Below are 22,388 nucleotides of genomic sequence, written 5' to 3'. Positions count from 1 at the left end.
ATGTTTAGATTAATAAGGACATACACCAACAATTCCTGAGTAAACAGTGCAGTGTAAAATTTAATCTCTATTTCTCAGAAGACATCTTGCAGCATAGAAAGTGATCAAATGATTGCTATCATGTCATAAAATACAGGTCTTTACTGCAGAACAGTGATACAACTGCAGTGGTAAGGAAAACTTGCAGTTTATAACAAAGGGTCTAGTATGCACCTGCTGCCATGATTGACGTTCCAGGTCGGGCATCATGAGTCAAATAAGTCACAGTACAAAACTAAACCAAGTTACCTGTACTAAAGACACATGACTTCATTCCAGAAATGGAAGCCTGATTAACCTTTCGTACATACAAAACTTCTTTTAAAAAAAATCCTAGGCAATCACAAATATAAACTAGTTGAATAAAAGACAATGGCAGCTTTTCATTATGCTGTAAAACCATGGATCTCATCAGTGGAAAAGTTAAGATCATGCAGCAATCTTATCCCCTCATCTGTAAACGGCCTTGGTCCACAGATGCAAATTAAGACTCTGGAGTTCTCTAAACTTCTTTGCAAAAATTCAGAGAGAAGAGCTGGTGACACGTGTCCCTGTTTGCCATTCCATTCTGAAGAAGGTGCTGAGAGAACAAATTCAACATCAAATCTTTTATCTTTAAGTGTTAATTTCTCTAGTTGGCATCTCCAAATTATATCGTCCTCTGTTTTATTGAAGAACATCAACTTTACTTTCCTGAGGCTGGACATGGAAGTCAAAGCGTAATTCAGTACATTAACCATTGGTGTGAAGCCTGTTCCAGCTGCCAACAAAAAGAGATCTTCTACATCCTGGAGTTTAGATACTTCGAAATTGCCCTCTGGACTGCTTACAGAAACAAAATCTCCAATCTGAAGACGATCAAGTTCTGTCTGGTGTGAAGAGTCCATCAGGATAGATTTTGATCAAAAAGTAGATGTATTTATTTGGGGGAAGAACTGGTTCTTTAAAGTCTGAGAGTAAGGACTCAGATAGGGGTGTGTATGGCTTTACTATTTCTGCACCTGTGATACTGAGCTTGAGGTAAACATGTTGCCCAACTGGCACCTGAAGGTGAGTACTTGGAGGCAGCATCAGACAGAAAAGCCTTGTATCATGAGTAACATCTTCCTTGGAAATTAACTGGCACTTTCTGTAGTACAAGCCTGCATCTTTCTTTGGAATAAAGGAATCATGCTTCTCTAAGGGATGACCAAGACATTTCCAAGAAATGTTTTCTCTCTTTTGTAGAACAATATCTACTTTTCCAACATTTTCAATGGCCCGTACAAAAAAATTTTCTTGAACTTCATGGCTTAGCCCAATATGTATGAGATAAGAATGATCCTTGATAACTGCTTCTGCTCTCAAGGTGTCATCTTGCAGGTCAACGACTACTGAGTCTAAATTGATATTCTTTTGTTTGGTGTATATAACAATGGTGACTGAGGACTCTGTTTGGAACCAGTCATAGCTTGGAGAACTAGGGCCTTCCTTGAGCAGTGTATCTGTCACTTGACTCTTGGGAAGCATGCCATTTAAGACTCTCTTTCCTTCATGACAGTCTTTTGGAACAGCAGGCTTCATAGCCATCCTGCCGACCAGGCATTCTTTCAGCATGGATTCATAATTGACCCAACGATGAACCTCATTAAAAAGATCCGTCCCGTCTGCTCCTGCTGCTCTCATAAGTTCATCCTCCCCGCCAGGATGAAACTCCATATATGGGCTGACATTATAAACAAGTCCCCTTATGCATATCCAACAGTCGTCTTTCCTGTTGTGGGTCTTAAGCTCTTCTTCAGTTACATCAATTAACCTGCCTTTCAGTCTGGTTAAATCCTTTCCACTTCTGGTCAGTCGAATCCAGTCCATAAGACTTCTACCTTGCTTTAAAGGTACCTTACTGCGCCCCTGGGAGGTGACTCGCTGCTGGGAGCCGGGGGCCAGGAAAGCCTGGGAAGGCACGTTCAGCATCCTGGGCCTGCGACCAGGGCCGCTTCCAGGCTCCGCCACCAGACAGGCTCGCCTGGCAGGACCCCAGCAGCCCCACTGCCTGCTCTGGCTCCGCCACTGGGCAGAGGCCAAGCCCCCGACCCACTTCCGGGGTCGCCAAGGGTCCTAGTAGTTGCTTTTTTAGTTTAAAAGTAGATTTAATAATCTACCCTTTTATTCTATCATTCCCATATTCCCCCTTATTCTCTTCAGAGCATGGTCCTAGAATCTGATCTCCTTTGCTTAGTTTCCTCCCTTATCATGACCAATAACATGTAACCAACCCCCTTAAACAATGATAAACATCCACTAAATGACCAAAACCCACCCATGCTACCATTTGGGAATGTGGATGTCATGTTTTTAAAATACTTTCTGTTGTCTTGGGGCAGCGGCATCTTTAAGAGATCCTGAAAAAACAATGAGGTTAAGATCAACTCCTGGGAGAGCTAACTGTTATCCAGTCTCTGTGTGATGGGGAAGTGCAAGGCTTATTTGAAGTTCTGGCTGGAGTGGTCTATGATGCTGGACCATCTTAGCTAACTGCCTTTACACTGTCCTGAGTGGTTTGTAGTCCGAAGCTGATATTTGGGTGGTGTTTTTCATCTTAGTGGTGTTATCACAATCACATTAATAAAATACTGATTGGCCAATAGCCAGGCAGGAAGTGTAGGTGGGGTGACCAGACTAGGAGAAGGCTGGGAAGAAGAAAGAGAGAGACAGAGTACCAGCCAGATGCAGAGGAAGTCAGATGAGAATGCTGGACTGAGAAAAGTTACCAAGCCACATTAGTAAACATAGATAAGAATTATGGGTTAATTTAAGCATAGGAGCTAGTTAGTTATAAGCCTGAGCAATAGGCCAAACAGTTTATAATTCATATAAGCCTCTGTGTGTTTATTTGGAACTGAATGGCTGTGGGACTGAGCAGGACAGAAACTTCTGTCTGCACATCACTATATATAATGTGGGATGTACAGTTAAATGCCATTAAGATATCTTATTCTCTTCACAAAGACCTGTTGTGTACTAGTTCAGATCATCAATATCAGATACAATCTCAAAAGATTAATAAAAATACCTCCTTTCTGCTTCATCATGAGTGTGATCATTTAACTGGCACAGAAGTGAATTCATTTGCTCATCCAGCAAGCCAAAGTCATATGCCTAGTCCTTTTTTAATACAAAATACCTGTAGAGAAAAACAAGAACATGCTGTTGTCTGTGACTCTAGGTTATCACAGTACATTTAGAATATTGTACACAAAAACTATATCAATTTAATAAAAAGTAAAACAGAAAAGAAAAATGGAAAATCTAGATTTTTTTTATTACTTCAAAATTTAGAAACCACTGTTAATATTTCAAACAATCTTGAAAGTTTACTAAATGCTTGATGTATGACTCATTTCTTTTCCTATGAGATAATACTACACTCTAAAATTAATTTAGTTTAGCTTAATTTTAGACTACCTTCTGATTTTAGAGACATAATATATGAGACACAGGTAAGCACTTTGTTCAAAATTACACATTGATGATGATACCCCAAATTCTCACCAATCTAGACTGATTTTAAGACTTATCATTTATTTTTAATTATGAATATGTGAGTGAGGGATTGTGTGCATGTGAGTGCAGGTGTCCACAGATGCTGAAGCATCAGATCCCATAGAGTTGTTGTTACAAGTGGTTGTAATTAGCCCAATGTGGGCACTAACAACTGAACTCAGGGCCCTTGCAAGAGCAAAATGAGCTCTTATCTACTGAGTCATCTCTTTAGTCCCAGGCTGTCTCAATTCTTTATGGAATTAAGCATTTTTCTCTTGCTTCTCAAGAGCCAGATTAAAAAAGAAAGTAAATTGTGATTGCTTAATAAAATATTTTAATAACAAACATAAACTAAAATTTTGGCCAATTACAATATGGTGAGTTGTTTGTAATTTTTGCTTCAGAGTGGAGACAGAAAATAGGTGTCTTCTCTCCTTATTTTGTAATACTCACTACACATGAATGAATTCTAAAGATTGTTGCAACACTTTATACATATTTAAATATGCACATTTAACATACAAATTTAAAGCAACTGTTATGCAAAACAAAATAAAATGAATGATGTTGAAACCAATAGTGGAAGAAGCCAAACAAACACTAAGAACTATATCAACTTAATAAAATATAGATTAAAAAATAAAACAGAAACCACATGTGGTAGATTGTACATCCCAAAGTGTGGTCTTGTCTCAATGTGTACCAAATGATATACTCTTCTTAAACTATATTTTTAACACAACTTTACTAAAGGATGGAATCTGTGAAGCTGGAAAGAAAGAACTTTATTAAAGCTTCAAACAACAGAATTCCATGGACATGATAGTCTTGACTCCTGAGGTCAGAAAAGACTAAAGGGCTTCTATCCAGCTCTCTCTCTCTCACGGTATACAGTTCTTTGAATTCAATCCCTATACTGTAAGGAAGCCTAAACTGCACAGAGAATATATGGGAGTATGTCTAGGCAAACAGACCCAGGAAGATTTGTTGCCAACACTATCACAGACCACAAGGCATACAAGCAACTGAGTTTTCACATGGATCTGAGCCCTCAAACTTTGAATCATCTAGTTGAAAATCAAAGCATCATAGAACAGGGAAAGACCATTTCCTCTCTCTGTGAATTCCCGAAGCAAAGAAATTGTAAGAGATAATGAAAATCATCATCATTCTCAGCCAGTAAGTTGGGGAGGAGTTAAGTGCACATCAACAGAGAGCTAATAAAGTAGAGAACTAAAATGCAAATCTAAACATACTAAAAATATGATGAAGAAAGGGGGACCAAACTCACCTAGAGAATGGAGAAGAAAAACTAAAAGGGAGAGGGAAGAGCTGCACAGAGAGAGGGCTTCGGAGAGCTGCAGAAGGCTCCCCTCAAACCTTTCTGAGTTCTAGCAGGCGCATGTGGGACTACTCAGGGCCAAGTGAAGCCACACCTGTATGAAGCAGACTCTACCAAGAGAGCACACAGAACTGAAGCGCATTCTGTTTGTACAATCTTGGAGGGAAAATGATGAAAAATGTAACTAATGAAGCAACAAGGGTCAACAATTCAATAATGAACAAATAGTTCTAGAATAAGTTTCTCTGGCTCTACAAAAATCCTCCCCAAGTGGTTGTGAGAAGAATAAACTATCTCGAGTTCAAATAACTACACCTCAGGTTAAAACCCAAAACTACTTACAGTGACACAAAAACACCTATCATTTAGCAATGTAAAATTCACCATGATTATTATCCAATAAAAAGAAATGAACAGGCATATAAAGATGCAGGAAAATACAGCCCATAATTAGACAACAAAATAGCACCTTTAAATTAGTGAGAGAAAAACAAAACTGTCAAATGCTAATTCTATTCCTGCCCTCTCCCAAAAATCTGTCATAAACAACAAAAAAGAAGTATTTTTATATAAAAGCCCCAACAACTCAGAATTAGCAGAACCATAGCTTGAAAACATGATTTTTAAAAGCTCCTGAGACAGAAAGAACATTGTAGCAAGAATCTACATCAACATGAAGGTTTGAAGCATTGGAAACAGTAACAACTAGAATGACCATTAAATACCTTTACTTTCATTTTAAGAATCCCACTAAAATATCTCATAAAAAAAGAACAATAACAACGTAATGAGTTTGTAACACACAGATGTAAAATATACAATATATGTGGCACAAATTTTGGAAAAAGGAAAATGCAAGTACAGTTTCTATATGTGTGTTTTAAACTATGCATATTGTGGTATATATCATTTGAAAGTACCTTGTATTAAGTTAAAGGGAGAATATATATATATATGGGGGCGGGGGGTGGAGGGATAGCTCAATCAGTAAAGTGCTTATTTTACAAATATAAGAAACTGAGGGTTTTTTTTGTTTTTTGTTGTTGTTTGTTTTGTTTTGTTTTGTTTTGTTTTTTTACCAAGAACTTGCATAAAAAAAATAGCTTCATACAGCAGCACAGGTTTGTAGTTTCAGGACTAAGAAGGCAAAGACTGGTAGATTTCTTAGGCTCACTGGTTAATGAGTCTAGTCTCCTTTTAAAGGCTGATGGAAGGCCCATTCTGAGAGCAAGGGGGAGAGAGGGAGGGAAGGAGGGAGGGAAGGAGGGAGGGAGGGAGGGAGGGAGGGAGGGAGGGAGGGAGGAAGAATGGGTTTATAGAAATGAATGATACATGGTATTTTTCCTCTAGCCTTCACATGCATGCACTTACATCTACATACACATATACCTCATGCATAAATACACACAAAGACTAGATATAAACTATAAGCAATAACTAGATAAACAAAGGAAAAATTTGAATTACAAAAATACTCAGTTCATCCAAACTAAAGCAAAAAAAAAAAAAAAAGATAGGGAAACGGTGACAGGGGACCTTAGAAATAAGATCCTACAGTGAGTGATGATTTACACTCAACTGTACTCATAATCACACTACATATAAATGATTTAAAACTCCAAATTCAAAGACAGAAATTTGGATATATATATATATATATATATTAAATAAATAGCAACCAAGAAAAAACCCTATGCACTTCCTACGAGAAATAATCATTAGATTTAAAAGGGTGAGAAATATATACCATGCTAGCATTAAATAAAAAGAAGCTGACGAGTCTGTCGTTTGGGTGAATTGAGATTATATTATAATTACAACATTTCTCTCTCCTTTGTCCTCTCTCCTAACCTTCCCATATATCACTCCTTGGTCTTTTTCAAATTCATGACCAATTTTTATCATTAATTACTATTACATGAATATATGTTCATGTATATTTCTAAATATAACCTCAATCTGTATACTGTTACTTGTATGTATATGTTTTCAGGGCTGACCATTGAAATCAGATAATCAATTGGTGCACTCTTCCCTGGAGACAATATCACCCACTGTCAGCATTTCCCCAGTTGCTTGTAGTTCTTTGTGTAGAGTTGAGGTCTATTGATTCCCCAATATACTTTGGCATGATTACTGGCATCATCTTTGTTCTGCTCTTGTTTGGTCAGTTTTCTGTGCATGTAACTTCTGAAATTACTGGGAGACACAATCTCAAACCAAATTCCTCGATCCTTTGGTTCCTAAAATTTGTCAGGCACCTCTTCCACAATGTTTCCTGATTCTTAGGTTGTGCAAGTATTATGTAGATTGATCCATTGGGATTCAGTTCCACCACCCTTCATTTTGATTAGTTGTGGTTTTCTGTGGTGGTCTCTGTCGGGAGCAAAGGAAAGCTTACTTGATGAGGGATAGGGACTCTATTTATCAATGGGTATAAGGACAATTGTTTAGATTGTATTTATAGATTATGCTGGTTTGGGGAAGTGTCTGTTACAGGTTCTTGTCTTAGTCTGTTCTATTGCTCTAAAGAGACACCACAGCCAAGGCAACTCTTATAAAAGAAAGCATTTAACTGGGGCGGGCTTATAGTTTCAGAGGCTTAGTCCATTATTATCATGGTGAGGGAACATGGCAGTGTGCAGATAGACGTGGTGCCAGAGAAGTAGCTGAGAGTTCTACATCCAGATCCACAGACAGCAGGAAGAGAAAAGCACTGGGCCTGGCTTGAGCTTTCGAAACCTTAAAGCCCATGCTCAACAACACACTTCCTCCAACACCTCCTAATCTTTTCAAATAGTGACCAAGCATTCAAATCTATGAGACTATGGGGGCCACTCTTTTTTTTTTTTTTTTTTTTTTTTTTTTTTTTTTTTTTTTTTGGTTTTTCGAGACAGGGTTTCTCTGCGTAGCTTTGCGCCTTTCCTGGAGCTAACTTGGTAGCCCAGGCTGGCCTCGAACTCACAGAGATCCACCTGGCTCTGCCTCCCAAGTGCTAGGATTAAAGGCGTGTGCCACCACCGCCTGGCCAAGGGGGCCACTCTTATTCAAACAACCACATTCCAGTCCTTGGCCCCCATAGGCTTATAGCCATATCATAATACAAAGATGCTTTCAGTCCAACTTCAAAAGTCCCCATAGTCTCTGACAGTCTCCACACTATTTAAAGGTTCAAAGCTCAAAGTCTTTTCTGCGAAATAAGGCAGTCTCTTAACTGTAACTTCTGTAAATCAAAATCAAAAATCAGATCACTTACTTCCAATGTATAATGAAGTATAATGTACATTTCCATTCCCTAAGGGAGGGTAAAGAGCATAGTGAGGATATACGGTACCAAAATACAAAAAAAACCCAGCAGGGCCAACTCCAGGATTTGCATTTCTATATCTGATGTCAAAGCACTCTTTGGATCCCCAACTCCTTTTAACTTTGTTGTCTGCAACATACTTCTCTCTCTTGGGCTGGTTCCATATCCAGTCTGCAACTTTTCATGACAAATATCCCATAACTCTGGCATATCCAACATTTTTGCATCTCCAACACAATCCCAACTTCTGCTTCACAGTTTCATGCAATGACCTATCTGGGCATGCATGCAGGGACACCCCTTACATATTACTTATTAATTGACTACTGGTAAAAAGGACTTTACATCTAAGAGTTTTAACACATTCAATTGGAATTTATAGTTTTGAAACTAATGACAAAAATATTGAAGGGAGTTTTATCATTTTGAACAGCTAGCAAACTCACTAAGATGGCTTCAAGGTCCTGGATGATTCTGTCTCAGTTCAACCTCATATCATGCCAACTACCATCTGTAAAGTGTTCCAGTGACAGACCTTCCAAGTTCTAGAAACATTTTGAGATTGTACTTTAAAAAAAATATGTGTACAACTGTTCTCCCAGCAAGTAAGTCTACTATAAGCATGCAGTGTTCATAGAGGCCAAAGAATCAGGAGGAGGAAATGAAATGTTCTCAGATTAAAATGTAAAACTGAAAAAGTCATTACTCATCTTGGAAAATTCTAGGAAATCCACATCAAAGCTGTTAGAATTAATTAATTTAGCAAAATTGAAGGAGGATCCAGTATATTTAAAGGCTTCTATTTTGTTGAATTTATCAATAGCCCATTTTTTTAGAAAATGTTATAATCTATAAAATCTTTTTAAGAATCACTTATGTGTTTGTGAGTGTTTAGGTTGATTTTAGTCTGAGATCATTTTAAATAACTTGTTATGTGTGTATACATCTTGTTTTCTTCTTTTTAACATAAGGTCTTATTTTAATTATGTAAAGCACTGAGTAGAGTGTCTGAGTCCTACAGTACACATATGTTTGACATTTAAAGAAACTACAAAATTGTTTTCCAAATCTTTCACACAATCTGAAATACTCCCCAGCAGTATATGGCACTTTTAGTTGTTCCACATCATTGACAACCTTAGACACAGCCAATCCTTTTAGTGTTATGTAATCTAAAGTACAGTAATGGATAGCTGTGCTTTTATTTTGTATTTCCCAACTATCTGATACTCTTCACAGCCTTCTCATAGGCTTATTTGGCACATACTTTACTTCTTTGGAAATTTTTAAATGTGTGCCCTCAATCTGACTTATATTTATAGATTATTAAAAATTTGCTCTTCCAGACATACTGTTCTAAAATATAGGACAGACTTATCTAGAATATATGAAACTCTGTATGTCTGGAAGAGCAAATTTTTAATAATCTATAAATATAAGTCAGATTGAGGGCACACATTAGTGAGTTTGCTAACTATTCAAAATTATAAAACTTCCTTCAATATTTTTGTCATTAGTTTCAAAACTATAAATTCAAATTGAATTTGTTAAAAACTCTTCGAAGTCTCTGTAAAGTCCATTTACTGTTAATCAAATATTAATAAGGAAATTATGACAGAAAAATAGGCAAGGCATTAATGGTTTCTCTTTCCCTACTCTAGATAGTCTTGTCCCTATCTTGAGGCATTGCAATTGATGTGATAGATTATTCTGTAATCTACTACTATTTTAAGAATCTTACTTTGAATACACTAAATGGAAAGGAAGCTGATCCTATTCTCCATTTAGTCACTTACATATCTTGCTTCATCTACCATAATAAGTGAAGACTTACTTTTATACACATCTGCAACATTTACTTTCCATTAAAACAGTATTTCTCAATTATCTTTTGTAACTCAGTACACTGCTTCCTAACTTAATTTTCTTTAGTTCTGCCATTAGTATATCAATAGTGTACTGCCATCCGAAATATATCAGGATACTGAAAAATAGTTAATATATTGTATATATTATATATAAAATATAGTATATAATAAATAGAAGACATATTATAATAGTATATAGTATATAATATAATATAGTATATGGTAAATATAATATATATTATAATACATAGTAAATATCAATATAATCACATCTATATTTGGGATAATAAAAATGTATAAAGTGAAGTCACTTGAGTACTATTTTTTCTTTGCTTCATCCCTTGTAGTCAACTGATATACTGGATTTGACCTTTCCTGTGTGTGTGCATGTGTGTGTGTGTGTGTGTGTGTGTGTGTGTGTGTGTGTGTGTGCGTGTGTGTTACTGGTAGATAAAAACAAGAGCCTTATTCATGCTATCAAGCACTCTCATGTTGAACTATATCTCATTTCTTGAAGCCAAGCTTTATTATAAAGCATGTTCTCACACCCCACACTTTTCCTGTAAATGCATTTACCCACGAATAATACTTAGATTTTGCAAGACTTTAATTTTACATAAACTGCATCATTCTGTTTGTAGTAGCCATAAAAGTTTGCTGCTCATGCCTCCTGCATTAATGGTCATAATAGTCTGGTTGACATAGTTGGTGCCCTATGCCACACTTCCTATAAGCTGCTGCTATACAGTGACTGAAAAGGTTTGTTACTAATGTTCCCCATTCTGCATGACACAGGGCTTCTGATGTGAGTGACTTTGGTTATCGACTTCTGGCAGGAGTTAGACCTGCACTGTGGTCTGGATGCACACACACCCTTTTTCCTTCAGATACATACATACCCTCTCCATAAATGTGTTGCACCCCTAACTTGATCTTAATGCCTTAATTTTACAGGATGCAAACTTCAATGATATTCTTTTCCAATTTACTTTCTTTATTTAGCTTTTATATTTTGTGATTTATTGGATATGGATATATTTATGTCTAGTTCATTAATTTTAATCACTGGGAAGATTCTGTTACATAAGTAACATAGAATTGATTTATCCTTTTTCCTTTTAATGGCCATTTATGTTGTTTTTCATCATTACAATTGATGCTTCAATGAACATTTTAATACATAGGTCACATTCTGTACATTCCTTTACTAGTTTTTGTCAATTACATCTAGTTTTACATCTCTGGACAGTCTTTAGGAATGCCAATGGTTCCACTCATTTACAACCCTTGAAATCACTAATAGTTTTCATTTTGTTGTTTTTTTTTGTTTGTTTGTTTTTTTTTTTTTTTTTTTTTTTTTTTTTTGGTTTTTCGAGACAGGGTTTCTCTGTGTAGCTTTGCGCCTTTCCTGGGACTCACTTGGTAGCCCAGACTGGCCTTGAACTCACAGAGATCCGCGTGGCTCTGCCTCCCGAGTGCTGGGATTAAAGGTGTGTGCCACCACCGCCCCCCCCGGCCATTTTGTTAGTCTTAATGCTATTAAATTATAGCAGCTTTTGTCAATTATATCAAGTTTTACATCTCCAGACAGCCTCCAGGAATGTCCATGGTTCTATTCACTTAGAACTCTTGAAATCACAGATTGCTTTTATTTGACATTGACATTACCTCTGCCACCTAGCAGGTCTTAAAACATGCTGACTGGATACAAGGTTCCTAGCACAGTTTACATTTCTACCCACGTATTAATAGCTTGTTGTTCAAATTAGTAAAATATTATAATAATTCTTGATATCTGAACATCTTAATATAAGCTAAATGTTATATTTTAATCTTCATTAAAATTTGTCCAGACATTCTTGATCCTCTGTTCTATGCCAACTTTAGAATCAATTTGTAAAGGTCCATGGGAAATGGCATGTTAGTGGATTGAATTTCAGAAACTGAGGCTCTTCATGATTTGAGAATTTAAAGTCACAATTATATAATAACTTTTTATTTGACTCTTTTAACAAAGATTCCTAAGTTTTTCCACATTATGTATGCTTTATTTTGATATTACTATAATTTTATTTATGTGTGAGTGTGCTATAAAATATGGATGTGTTGCATGCATATATGTGGAAGGAGTTGCATGTGCCAGGAAGTACATGTGGAGACAAGAGGGCATGTCAGGCTTCCTGACCCATCACTCTTTGATTTCCATATTCTCTTGAGATATCTTACTGAATTTGGAGCTGGACTCCATCCCATCTCTCATCTCCATGAGCTTATCTTTTTACTTGAATGCTATGGTCTTGAATTTAGATCCTTATACTTGAACATCAAATGCTATTTCCCACTAAAACATCCCTCTATCCCTAACAATGCTATATTTAAATTACATTCATTAATTGGACCTGATATAAATATTTTTATAAGATTTGAACTTAATTCTGTTATTGCATCTGTAGCTTTTTGTGGATTTTATACTGCAGGCAATAGTAAAATCTGAAAAGTAATGAGGGGTTTGTTTTTCCTCTTTAGTTTTTATACTTTCTTGATTTTTATTTTCCTCTGTGTGTTTTCTACAGAAAAAAAAGAGCCTCCATATAAAATTATAACAATTAAAATAAATTTGCCATCAGTTAGTTCTAGTCTTGAGTAGAAACATATCTAATATATTTATATTAAGCAACATTTGTGTTCTCAGTTTATTTATATACCTTTACCTATTTAAGAATTTACTATTGAATTGGACCAAGAGGTGAGTGTCTCCTCTCCCAGGCCAAGAGTCCTGTCTCTAGGACCCAGGACCCAGTGGCAAAACTCATGCCCCTCTTCCCCCACCCATCACTGTCTCAAGTGAAAGCCAGCAGGGAAGACTCCTGAGGGCAGGCATCCCCACCAACAACCCCCATCAGACCCAACCCTGCAGTCTACAAGACCCATTCTCTGCTCCAAACCTACTCATCCTGCTGAGACCTCAGTGGCTCCCTAAGACACAGAATTTGCCAGCTCTGATTATACCAAGAGGACCAAAAGCCCTGATAGGCTCAGGAGGGGCTCCCTGAGACACAGAATCCTCCAATCCTGATTGGACAAAGAGCTCTGATTGGACCAAGAGTGGCCCCCTGAGACACAGACACAACAAGCACAAATTGGACCAAGACAAGCTCCCTCAGACACAGACACCTCTTGCACCTATTGGAGGAAGTGATAGGTAGATGCCGGTGCAAAAATGCATACACCAACATAAAGAACAATATGGTACCACCAGAATCTAGTGGTTTTACAACAGCAAGACTGAACATCAAAAAGTAAAAGATACAGAAGAAAAAGACTTTAAAAATAATGGTATGAAGATGATAGAGGCCTTTAAAGAGGAAATGAAAAATTCCCTTAAAGAAACTGGAAAAGACAGAGCCGGGCTGTAGTGGTACATGCCTTTAATCCCAGCACTCAAAAGGTAGAGGCAGTCGGATCTTTGTGAGTTCCAGGCCAACCTGGTCTCCAAAGCAAATTCCAGGAAAAGGCACAAAGCTACACAGAGAAATGCTATCTCGAATAAACAAAAAAAAAATGGAAAAGACAAAAAAACTAGAAGAAATCAATAAACCACTTAAAGAAAGCCCCCCCCCCCAAAGCAATTAAACAGGTAAAGGAAACAGTTCAAGACCTGAAAATTGAAATAGAAGCAATGAAGAAGACACAAACTGAGGGAATGCTGGAAAAAGAAAATCTGAGTAAATAATCAGGAACTACAGATGCAAGCATAACCCACAGAATACAAGAGATGGAAGAGAGAATCTCTGGCATGGAGGATACAATAGAGAAAATAGATTCATCAGTCAAAAAAAGAAAAAAAAGAAAAAAGAAAAAAGAAAAAAAAAACCACTAAAGCCAAAAAAGTAATAACACAAAAGATCCAGGAAATCTGAGACACCATGTAAAGGCCAAACCTAAGAATAATAGTGATAGAAGAAGGAAAAGAATACCAACTCAAAGGCAGAGAAAATATATTCAACAAAATCATAGAAGAAAACTTTCCCAACTTGAAGAAGGAAACACCTATGAAGATACAAAAAGCTTATAAAACACCAAATAGACTAGATCCCCCAAAAAATCACCTAACCACATATTAATCAAACCACTAAATATACAGAATAAAGACAGAATATTAACAGCTGCAAAGGAAAAAGGTCAAGTGACTTATAAAGGCAGGCCCATAAGAATAACACCCGACTTCTCAATGGAGACTCTGAAAGCCAGAAGGACCTGGACAAACATAATGCAGACACTAAAAGACCATGGATGCCAGCCCAGAATACTATACTCAGCAAAACTTCCAGTCACCATACATGGAGTGCACAAGACATTCCAAGACAAAACCAGATTTAAACAATATCTATCCACAAATCTAGCCCTACATAAAGCACTACAAGGAAAACTCCAACCTAAGGAAGTTAGAAGCACCCATGAAAACACAGGCAATAGAAAACTCCACGGCAGCAAATCCCAAACAAGAAAAATACACACACACTACCACCAAAAGATAACAGGAATTAATAATCACTGGTCATTAATATCCCTTAATATCAATGTGTAGCATGAATCTTAAAAGTTCTTATTAATAAAATCAAACCCAAGGCCAGTTATTGGGGTCAATGCTGGTAGATCAGAGAGACAGAACAAGCCACAGCTATCTCACCTAGACGGATCCTCAGTTGGTCTTGTCTCCTCAGACTGGAAGCTTCTGTGTGCTCATCTAGAATGAATCTCAGCTGAACTGCTGCTGGAAAGCCTGAAGCTTAACCAGCCACATGATTAACCAGCCAAAAGCCTCTAGTTTCTGGTACTCACGCCTTATATATCTTTTTGCTTTCTACCACCACTCTCTGGGATTAAAGGCTGGCTTTCTGGGATTAAAGGTGTGAGTCACCATGCTTGGCTTTTTCCAATGTGGCCTTGAACTCACAGAGATCCAGATGGATTTCTGTCTCTGGAATGCTAGGATTAAAGGTGTGTGCTATCACTGCCTAACTAGTGGCTTTTCTGTTCTCTGACCCCAGATAAGTTTATTAAGGTACACAATATTTTGGGGAACACAATACCACCACATCAGTGGATTCAATTCACCTATAAAAAGACACAAGCTATCAGAATGGATAAGAAAACAGGATCCATCCTTCTGATGCATACAAGAAACACATCTCAACTTCAAAGATAGACACTACCTCAGATTAAAAGGCTGGGAAAAGACTTCCCAATCAAATGGACTTAAAAAGTTAGCTAATGTAGCTATCCTAATATCTAACAAAATAGAATTTGTGGTCATGTTTTAATTGTGCTGAAATGTGATTTTATTTGTATGTTAATAAATGAAGTTCACCTGGAGATCAGAGGTCACACAGTGAGGTCACACTACCAAACTCTTTTTATAAAGCTATAGTTACCCTGATACTCATACCAAACAAAGATGCAACAAAGAACGAGAATTATAGACTAATTTCCTTCATGAACATATGCAAAAATAATCAATAAAATACTGGTAAACTGAATCCAAGAGCACATTTAAAAATTATCCACCATGATCAAGTGGGCTTAATCCCAGAGAGGCATGGATGATGGTTCAACATACAAAAATCTATCAATGTAATACACCCTATAAAATAACTGAAAGAAAAAAAAACCACATGATCATCTCATTAAGTGCTGAAAAAGCCTTTGACAAAATCCAACATCCCTTCATGATAACAGTCTTGGAGAGATCAGTAACACAAGGAACATACCAAAACATAATAAGGGCAATTTACAGCAAGCCAACAGCAACCACCAAATTAGAAGGAGAGAAGCTCAAAGCAATTCCACCAAAATCAGGAACAAGGCAAGACTATCTACTCTCTCCATATCTATTCAATATAGTTCTCAAAGTTCTAGCTAGAGCAATAAGACAACAAACGGAAATCAAGGGGATACAAATTTCAAAAGAAGACTTCAAACCTTCCCTATTTGCAGATGATATGATAGTATACATAAATGACCACAAAAACTCTACCAGGGAATTCCTACAGCTGATAAACACCTTCAGAAATGTGGCAGGATACAAGATTAACTCAAAAAAAATCAGTAGCCCTCCTATATGAATGATGAATAGTCTGAGAAAGAAATCAGAGAAACATCACCCTTTCTAATAGCCACAAATAATATAAAATACCTTGAGCTAACTCTAACTAAGCAAGTGAAAGACCTGTATGACAAGAACTTTAAGTCTCTGAAGAAATAACTTGAAGAAGGTATCAGGAAATGGAAAGATCTCCCATACCCATGAACAGATAGAATCAACATAATAAAAATGGCAATCTTACCAAAAGCAATCTACAGATTCAATGCAATCCCTATCAAAATCCCAACACAATTCTTCACAGACCTGGAAAGAAAAATACTCAACTTCATATGGAAAAACAAAAAACCCAGGATAGCCAAAACCATCTTGTACAGTAAAGCTATTTCTGGAAGCATCACCATCCCTGACCTCAAGCTCTACTATAGAGCTTTAGTAATAAAAACAGCTTGGTATTGGCGTATAAAATTGCATGTAGACCAATTGAATCAAATTGAAGACCCTGACATTAATCTGCACACCTATGAACACCTGATTTTTGGCAAAGAATCCAAGACCATACAATGCAAAAATGAAAGCATCTTCAATAAGTGGTTTTGGCATAACTGGGTGTCAACATGTAGAAGATTGAAAATAGATCCATATCTGTTGATGTGCACAAAACTCAAGTTCAAGTGGATCAAAGACTTCAATATAAATCCAGTTACACTGAACCTGATAGAAGAGGAAGTAGGAAGTAGCCTTGAACACATTGGCACAGGAGACCACTTCTTAAATATAACACTGGTAGCACAGATACTGAGAGCAACAATCAATAAATGGGACCTCCTGAAATTGAGAAGTTTCTGTAAGGTAAAGGACATTGTAAATAAAACAAAACACCAACCTACAGAATGGGAAATGATCTTCACCAACCCCACATCTGACAGATGGCTGATCTCCAAAATACATGAAGAACTCAATAAACTAGACAGCAGAATACCAAACAATACAATTAAAAAGTGGGCTACAGAACTAAACAGAGAATTCTCAGCAAAAGAATCTCAAATGGCTGAAAGACATTTAAGGAATTGCTCAACATTCTTAGTCATCAGGGAAATGCAAATGAAAATGACTCTGAGATACCATCTTAGACCTGTCAGAATGGCTAAGATCAAAAACATTGATCACAGCTTATGTTGGAGAGGAACACTCCTCCACTGTTGGTGAAAGTGCAAACTTGTACAGCCACTTTGGAAACTAGTATGGCGGTTTCTCAGAAAACTAACTGAGTCTGGGTTACCTCACTCAGGATGATTTTTTCTAGATCCATCCATTTGCCTGTAAACCTCATGATGTCATTGTTTTTCTCTGCTGAGTAGTATTCCATTGTGTATATGTGCTACAAGTGGGAGCAATGAAGGGCGAGGGTGGAGGGAAAGAGAGCAGGAGATCCCAGCTGGATCAAGAACAGAGAGGGAGAACAAGGAATAGGAGACCATGGTAAATGAAGACCACATGAGAAAAGGAAGAAACAAAGAGCTAAAGAGGCCCACAGAAATCCACAAAGATACCCCTGTGGTGGTAATCTAATTGTACTGAAATGTGATTTTGATTGTATGTTAATAAATAAAGTTGCCTGGGGGTCAGAGCTATTAGAGCCATAGCAAGAGTGTGGCGGTGGTGGCACACGCCTTTAATCCCATAGATCTCTATGTGTTCAGGGATACAGCCAGCATTGAAGACATATGCCTTTAAGACCTAGGGGGCTGTACATTCAGACAGTGACGAGACAGTCGCGTATTTGAGTTTACAACCAATGAGAAGGCAGAATAACTGGAAAATCCATTGACAGACAGGAAGTAGCTCTCTTTCGGGAAGCTGGGACACCGCAGGCGGAAGGGTGAGATTTTAGCTCTGAGCTCTGACCTCTCGGCTTTCTCCTTTACATTGTTTCTGTGTTTCTTATTTAATAAGATGGTTGGTTACATCTATATCTGGCGCCCAACGTGACAAGAATCCATTAAAAACCGCTTGGCTTGGCGGCAGGTCCGCTTTCCCGCAAGGGCGGCAGACCGGGCGGGCGGCAGACCGGGCGGTTGGCGTTCTAGTCCGAGCGCCGGCTTCCTAGTCCGAGCGGCAGCCCCCTAGTCCTTGGCCTCAGGCCGGACTAACTGAGCTGCTTGCTTAAAGCCTGCTAACTTAAAGCCGGTGCTACAAACAACTCAGACCTGCCCTGCCGAACAGGGCCCTGCCTGTAAAGCCAACGCACGTGGTCAGAGCTTAAGGAAGCCAGACCCAAGCCTTGACTCGGCACAAGAGGGAACACGTGGCTGGATTTAAGCTTTAGCCGGCTACGCTTTCTTGTGCGTTCTCTCTTCTCTCTCTCTCTCTCTCTCTCTCTCTCTCTCTCTCTCTCTCTCTCTCTGGATTTACATCTGGGACACTAGGTGGCTGCTTTGAAAATCCCCTCTGATTTCTACTGTTCTACGCAGATTTGGTAAGTCATAACATATCAGATGTTTTAAAGGAAACTATCTAAAAGAGAATTTTTTCCACATTAAAAAACAAATGGGTTTTATGTGTACATTGGAATAAAATTGGTTTTTGTTCGAAATTTTAGGCAGTCTGATAATGGAACAACTATATAATATTAGTATTGGTGGAATTATGCAGCTTATCACTATACTAATCCACATTTTAATATTTAAAAAGATAGTCAATTTAAGTGCCAGGATAACAGCTTTAGAAGAACTTGTTAAACCTGTAAAAATTCAGACAGAAGAAATTAACAGTGAAGTTGTTTCAAGTCGGGATCATAAGGTTGCAGAAAGAAAGCCTGTTTTCACACAGTCACCCTTAATTTATCCTGTAACCATACAGCAGATGCCTGATCAAATGGCTGCACAAAATATTTGGGCTGCAATTGAAATGTTGGATTTAAAAAGGTTTAAGGAGGCAATAGTATCTTATGGCATGCATTCCCCATATGTAAAGCAAATGTTAAACTCTTGGTCAACATATAATAGGATAGTACCACAGGACTGGCGGGACCTTGCACAAGGTGTTCTGGAACCCAGCCAGAGACTTCAATTTCTGACTTGGTTTAAGGAGGAGGCTAAAAACATAGAAAAACAATGGAGGGATAAAGAAATACAAGTTTGCCAGGATCAGCTTATTGGCAAAGGCCAATATGCTTCAGCACAAACACAATGTTTATATGATGTCCAAACCCTAATTTTATGTCGAACGGCAGCCTTGAATGCATGGGACAGAGTTGAGGAACCAGGAAAAAAATCTGAGTCATTTACAAAGGTGATGCAAGGCCCAAAAGAGTCTTTTACAGATTTTTTACAAAGACTGGCTTCAGCAGTAAAGAGAATGGTCTCGGATTCAGAAGCTGGTAAGGCAATAATTGAATCTTTGACCTTTGAGAATGCGAATGCAGCATGCAAAAGAATAATCAGGCCATTAAGGGCAAGATCTGCACCTATGGAAGATTGGATTAGAGAAACAATTAATGTTGAAGCTGATGAGCATGATGATACATGGGTAGGAGAAGTAATTTCAAAAGGTTTGAGGAGTGTTAGATGTTTTGGATGTGGAAAGCAAGGACATTTGAAAAGGGACTGTAGACAGGTCATGAAGAAACAATGTTTCTTCAAGGAACAATGGCAACAGAATGTCCCTTCCTTCTGGAGTATGCAGAAGGTGTGGTAAGGGAAAACACTGGACCAATGAATGTAGATCAACAAAGGACAGACAGGGTAATCCTTTGCCTCAGTCTTCAGGAAACTCCCAACTCTGTGCCAATACTTTGTACAACAGCCATTGGAAGTGATACGTAAAAAATTTCCTAAATCTATAATTTATCATTATATGGACGATATTTTACTAGCTGACTCAAATGCAGATACTTTAGAAAGAATGTTTGAAGAAGTAAAGAAAATTTTGCCTTGCTGGGGATTACAAATTGCTCCTGAAAAGATACAAAGAGGAGATTCTATTAATTATTTAGGATATAAAATAGAGCTACAAAAAATTAGACCCCAAAAGGTGCAAATTCAGAGAGATAGACTACAGACTCTTAATGACTTTCAAAGATTATTTGGAGACATTTCTCATCTACGAACTATTGTTGGGGTAAAAAATGATGAACTGACTAATTTGTTCAAAACCTTAGAAGGTGACAAGGACTTAAATAGTCCAAGAGAATTATCACCTGAAGCTGAGAAAGAATTAGCCTTGGTAGAAAAGAAAGTGCATGAAGGACACGTGGATCGTATTGATCCAAAGCTGGATTGCATTTTGGTTATTTTACCTTCTAGGCGTTCTCCTACTGGAATATTAATGCAGAGGGAAGATATTATATTGGAATGGATATTTTTACCAAATAAACCAAATAAAAAATTAAAAACTTATGTGGAAAAAATCTCTGACTTGATTTACAAAGGAAAATTGAGACTTCGTCAATTAGCAGGCATAGACCCAGCAGAAATTGTCGTACCATTAACTAAGAAGGACATTGAAAAATTATGGACAGATAGTGAACCTTGGCAAAGAGCTTGCAGTAATTTTTTGGGAGAAATTAACAGCAAATATTCCAAAAGCAATAGAATTGATCTTATAAAGAGAGCTGATTGGATCTTGCCTCGAATTGTACGGCAACAACCCATATCTGGAGTTCGTACATTTTATACAGATGCCAACAAAGAAGGAAAGACAGGTTACAAATCAGAAAATTCAAGTAAAGTGGTTCAAAGTCCGTATAATTCAGTTCAAAAATCAGAATTCTATGCTATTCTGTTGGTATTAATGGATTTTTCAGAACCTCTCAACATAGTAACTGACTCTCAGTATGCTGAAAGAGTGGTGTTACATATTGAGACTGCAGAATTTATCCCTGATGCTTCAGAATTAACTTCACTATTTATTCAATTACAAGATACAATCAGGAAAAGGAATCATCCTTTATATATAACTCACATTCGATCCCATACTGGTCTGCCAGGCCCTCTAGCACAAGGCAATGATGAGATTGATAAATTATTGATAGGAAATATGATGGAGGCCTCAGAATTTCATAAAAAACATCACGTCAATAGTAAAGGTTTAAAAAAGGATTTTTCCATAACCTGGCAACAAGCCAAAGAAATAGTAAAGAAATGTCCTACTTGTTCCTTCTACAATCAAACGCCATTACCAGCAGGATGTAACCCAAAGGGTACTCAGAGAAATGAAATCTGGCAGATGGACGTGTTTCACTTTGCAGAATTTGGAAAATTGAAATATGTACACCACACTATCGATACTTATTCAGGATTTCAATGGGCAACTGCTTTGAGTTCTGAAAAAGCTGATTCTGTAATCACTCATTTGCTAGAAGTTATGGCCATCATGGGTATACCTGCACAAATCAAAACTGACAATGCTCCATCATATGTCTCTGTTAAAATGAAACAGTTTTTTGCTTATTACAATATAAAGCATATTACAGGCATACCACATAATACTACAGGTCAAGCAGTTATAGAAAGATCAAACAGAACTCTAAAGGATATGCTAAATAAACAGAAATGGGTAACAAAAACCCCCAGAAATAGACTGCATAATGCTCTTCTAACTTTGAATTTTCTGAATGCCAATGAGAAAGGAACAACAGCTGCAGAGAGACATTGGATAATAGAAAAAACTACAGAATTAAATCAGCTTATATACTTTAATGATGTGCTGACCTCAGAATGGAAACCAGGGTATGTATTACATTGGGGACGAGGTTTTGCTTTTGTTTCTACAGGAGAAGATAAGTTGTGGGTACCATCAAAATTGATAAAGGTTTGATTTGAACAAAAGAGACCTCTTAATTGAGGAGGTGATAGTTCATCAACCAGCATGAACATCCAATTTAAACTAACTTGTATCAATAACACATGCCTTTTCATTTAATCAGATAATAACTTGTCAAAAGGAAACATCCCCAAAATTATTCTTGGGGAAAGGTTTTTGTTTTTGTCTTTTAGGAGAATGAAGGTTAAGGAATCTGAAGAACACTGGACAAATGAGACAACTGAAGAAAAGGGACAAATCATCTATCCCAAGAAACAGAATGAAACGGTGTATGGGTATATATTATCTAAAAAATTTTATGTCTTCCTAAATGTTTGTTTCTGCTTTTTTCTAAAGATTTAACACTATTGGTTTTCTTTTTTTTTTTTTCTTTTTTTTTTA

General features: G+C 37.3%; 1 protein-coding gene across 1 annotated transcript; it reads right to left on the bottom strand.

Annotated features, from left to right (window-relative positions):
- Positions 1 to 364: 364 nt before the first annotated feature.
- On the bottom strand, positions 365 to 1,998 carry LOC114699740 (cytochrome b5 reductase 4-like). Its single transcript, XM_037205038.1, is given in 2 exon segments — positions 365 to 908; positions 910 to 1,998. Coding segments are annotated over 2 exon segments (1,566 nt in total). The 5' UTR covers positions 1,993 to 1,998; the 3' UTR covers positions 365 to 425.
- Between the last annotated feature and the right edge of the window lie 20,390 nt (positions 1,999 to 22,388).

This window comes from Peromyscus leucopus, chromosome 4 (genome assembly GCF_004664715.2).
Source record: "Peromyscus leucopus breed LL Stock chromosome 4, UCI_PerLeu_2.1, whole genome shotgun sequence".
Taxonomy (NCBI): domain Eukaryota; kingdom Metazoa; phylum Chordata; class Mammalia; order Rodentia; family Cricetidae; genus Peromyscus; species Peromyscus leucopus.
Note: the sequence above shows the minus strand (reverse complement) of the source record. Positions and strands in the feature narration are given on the sequence as shown.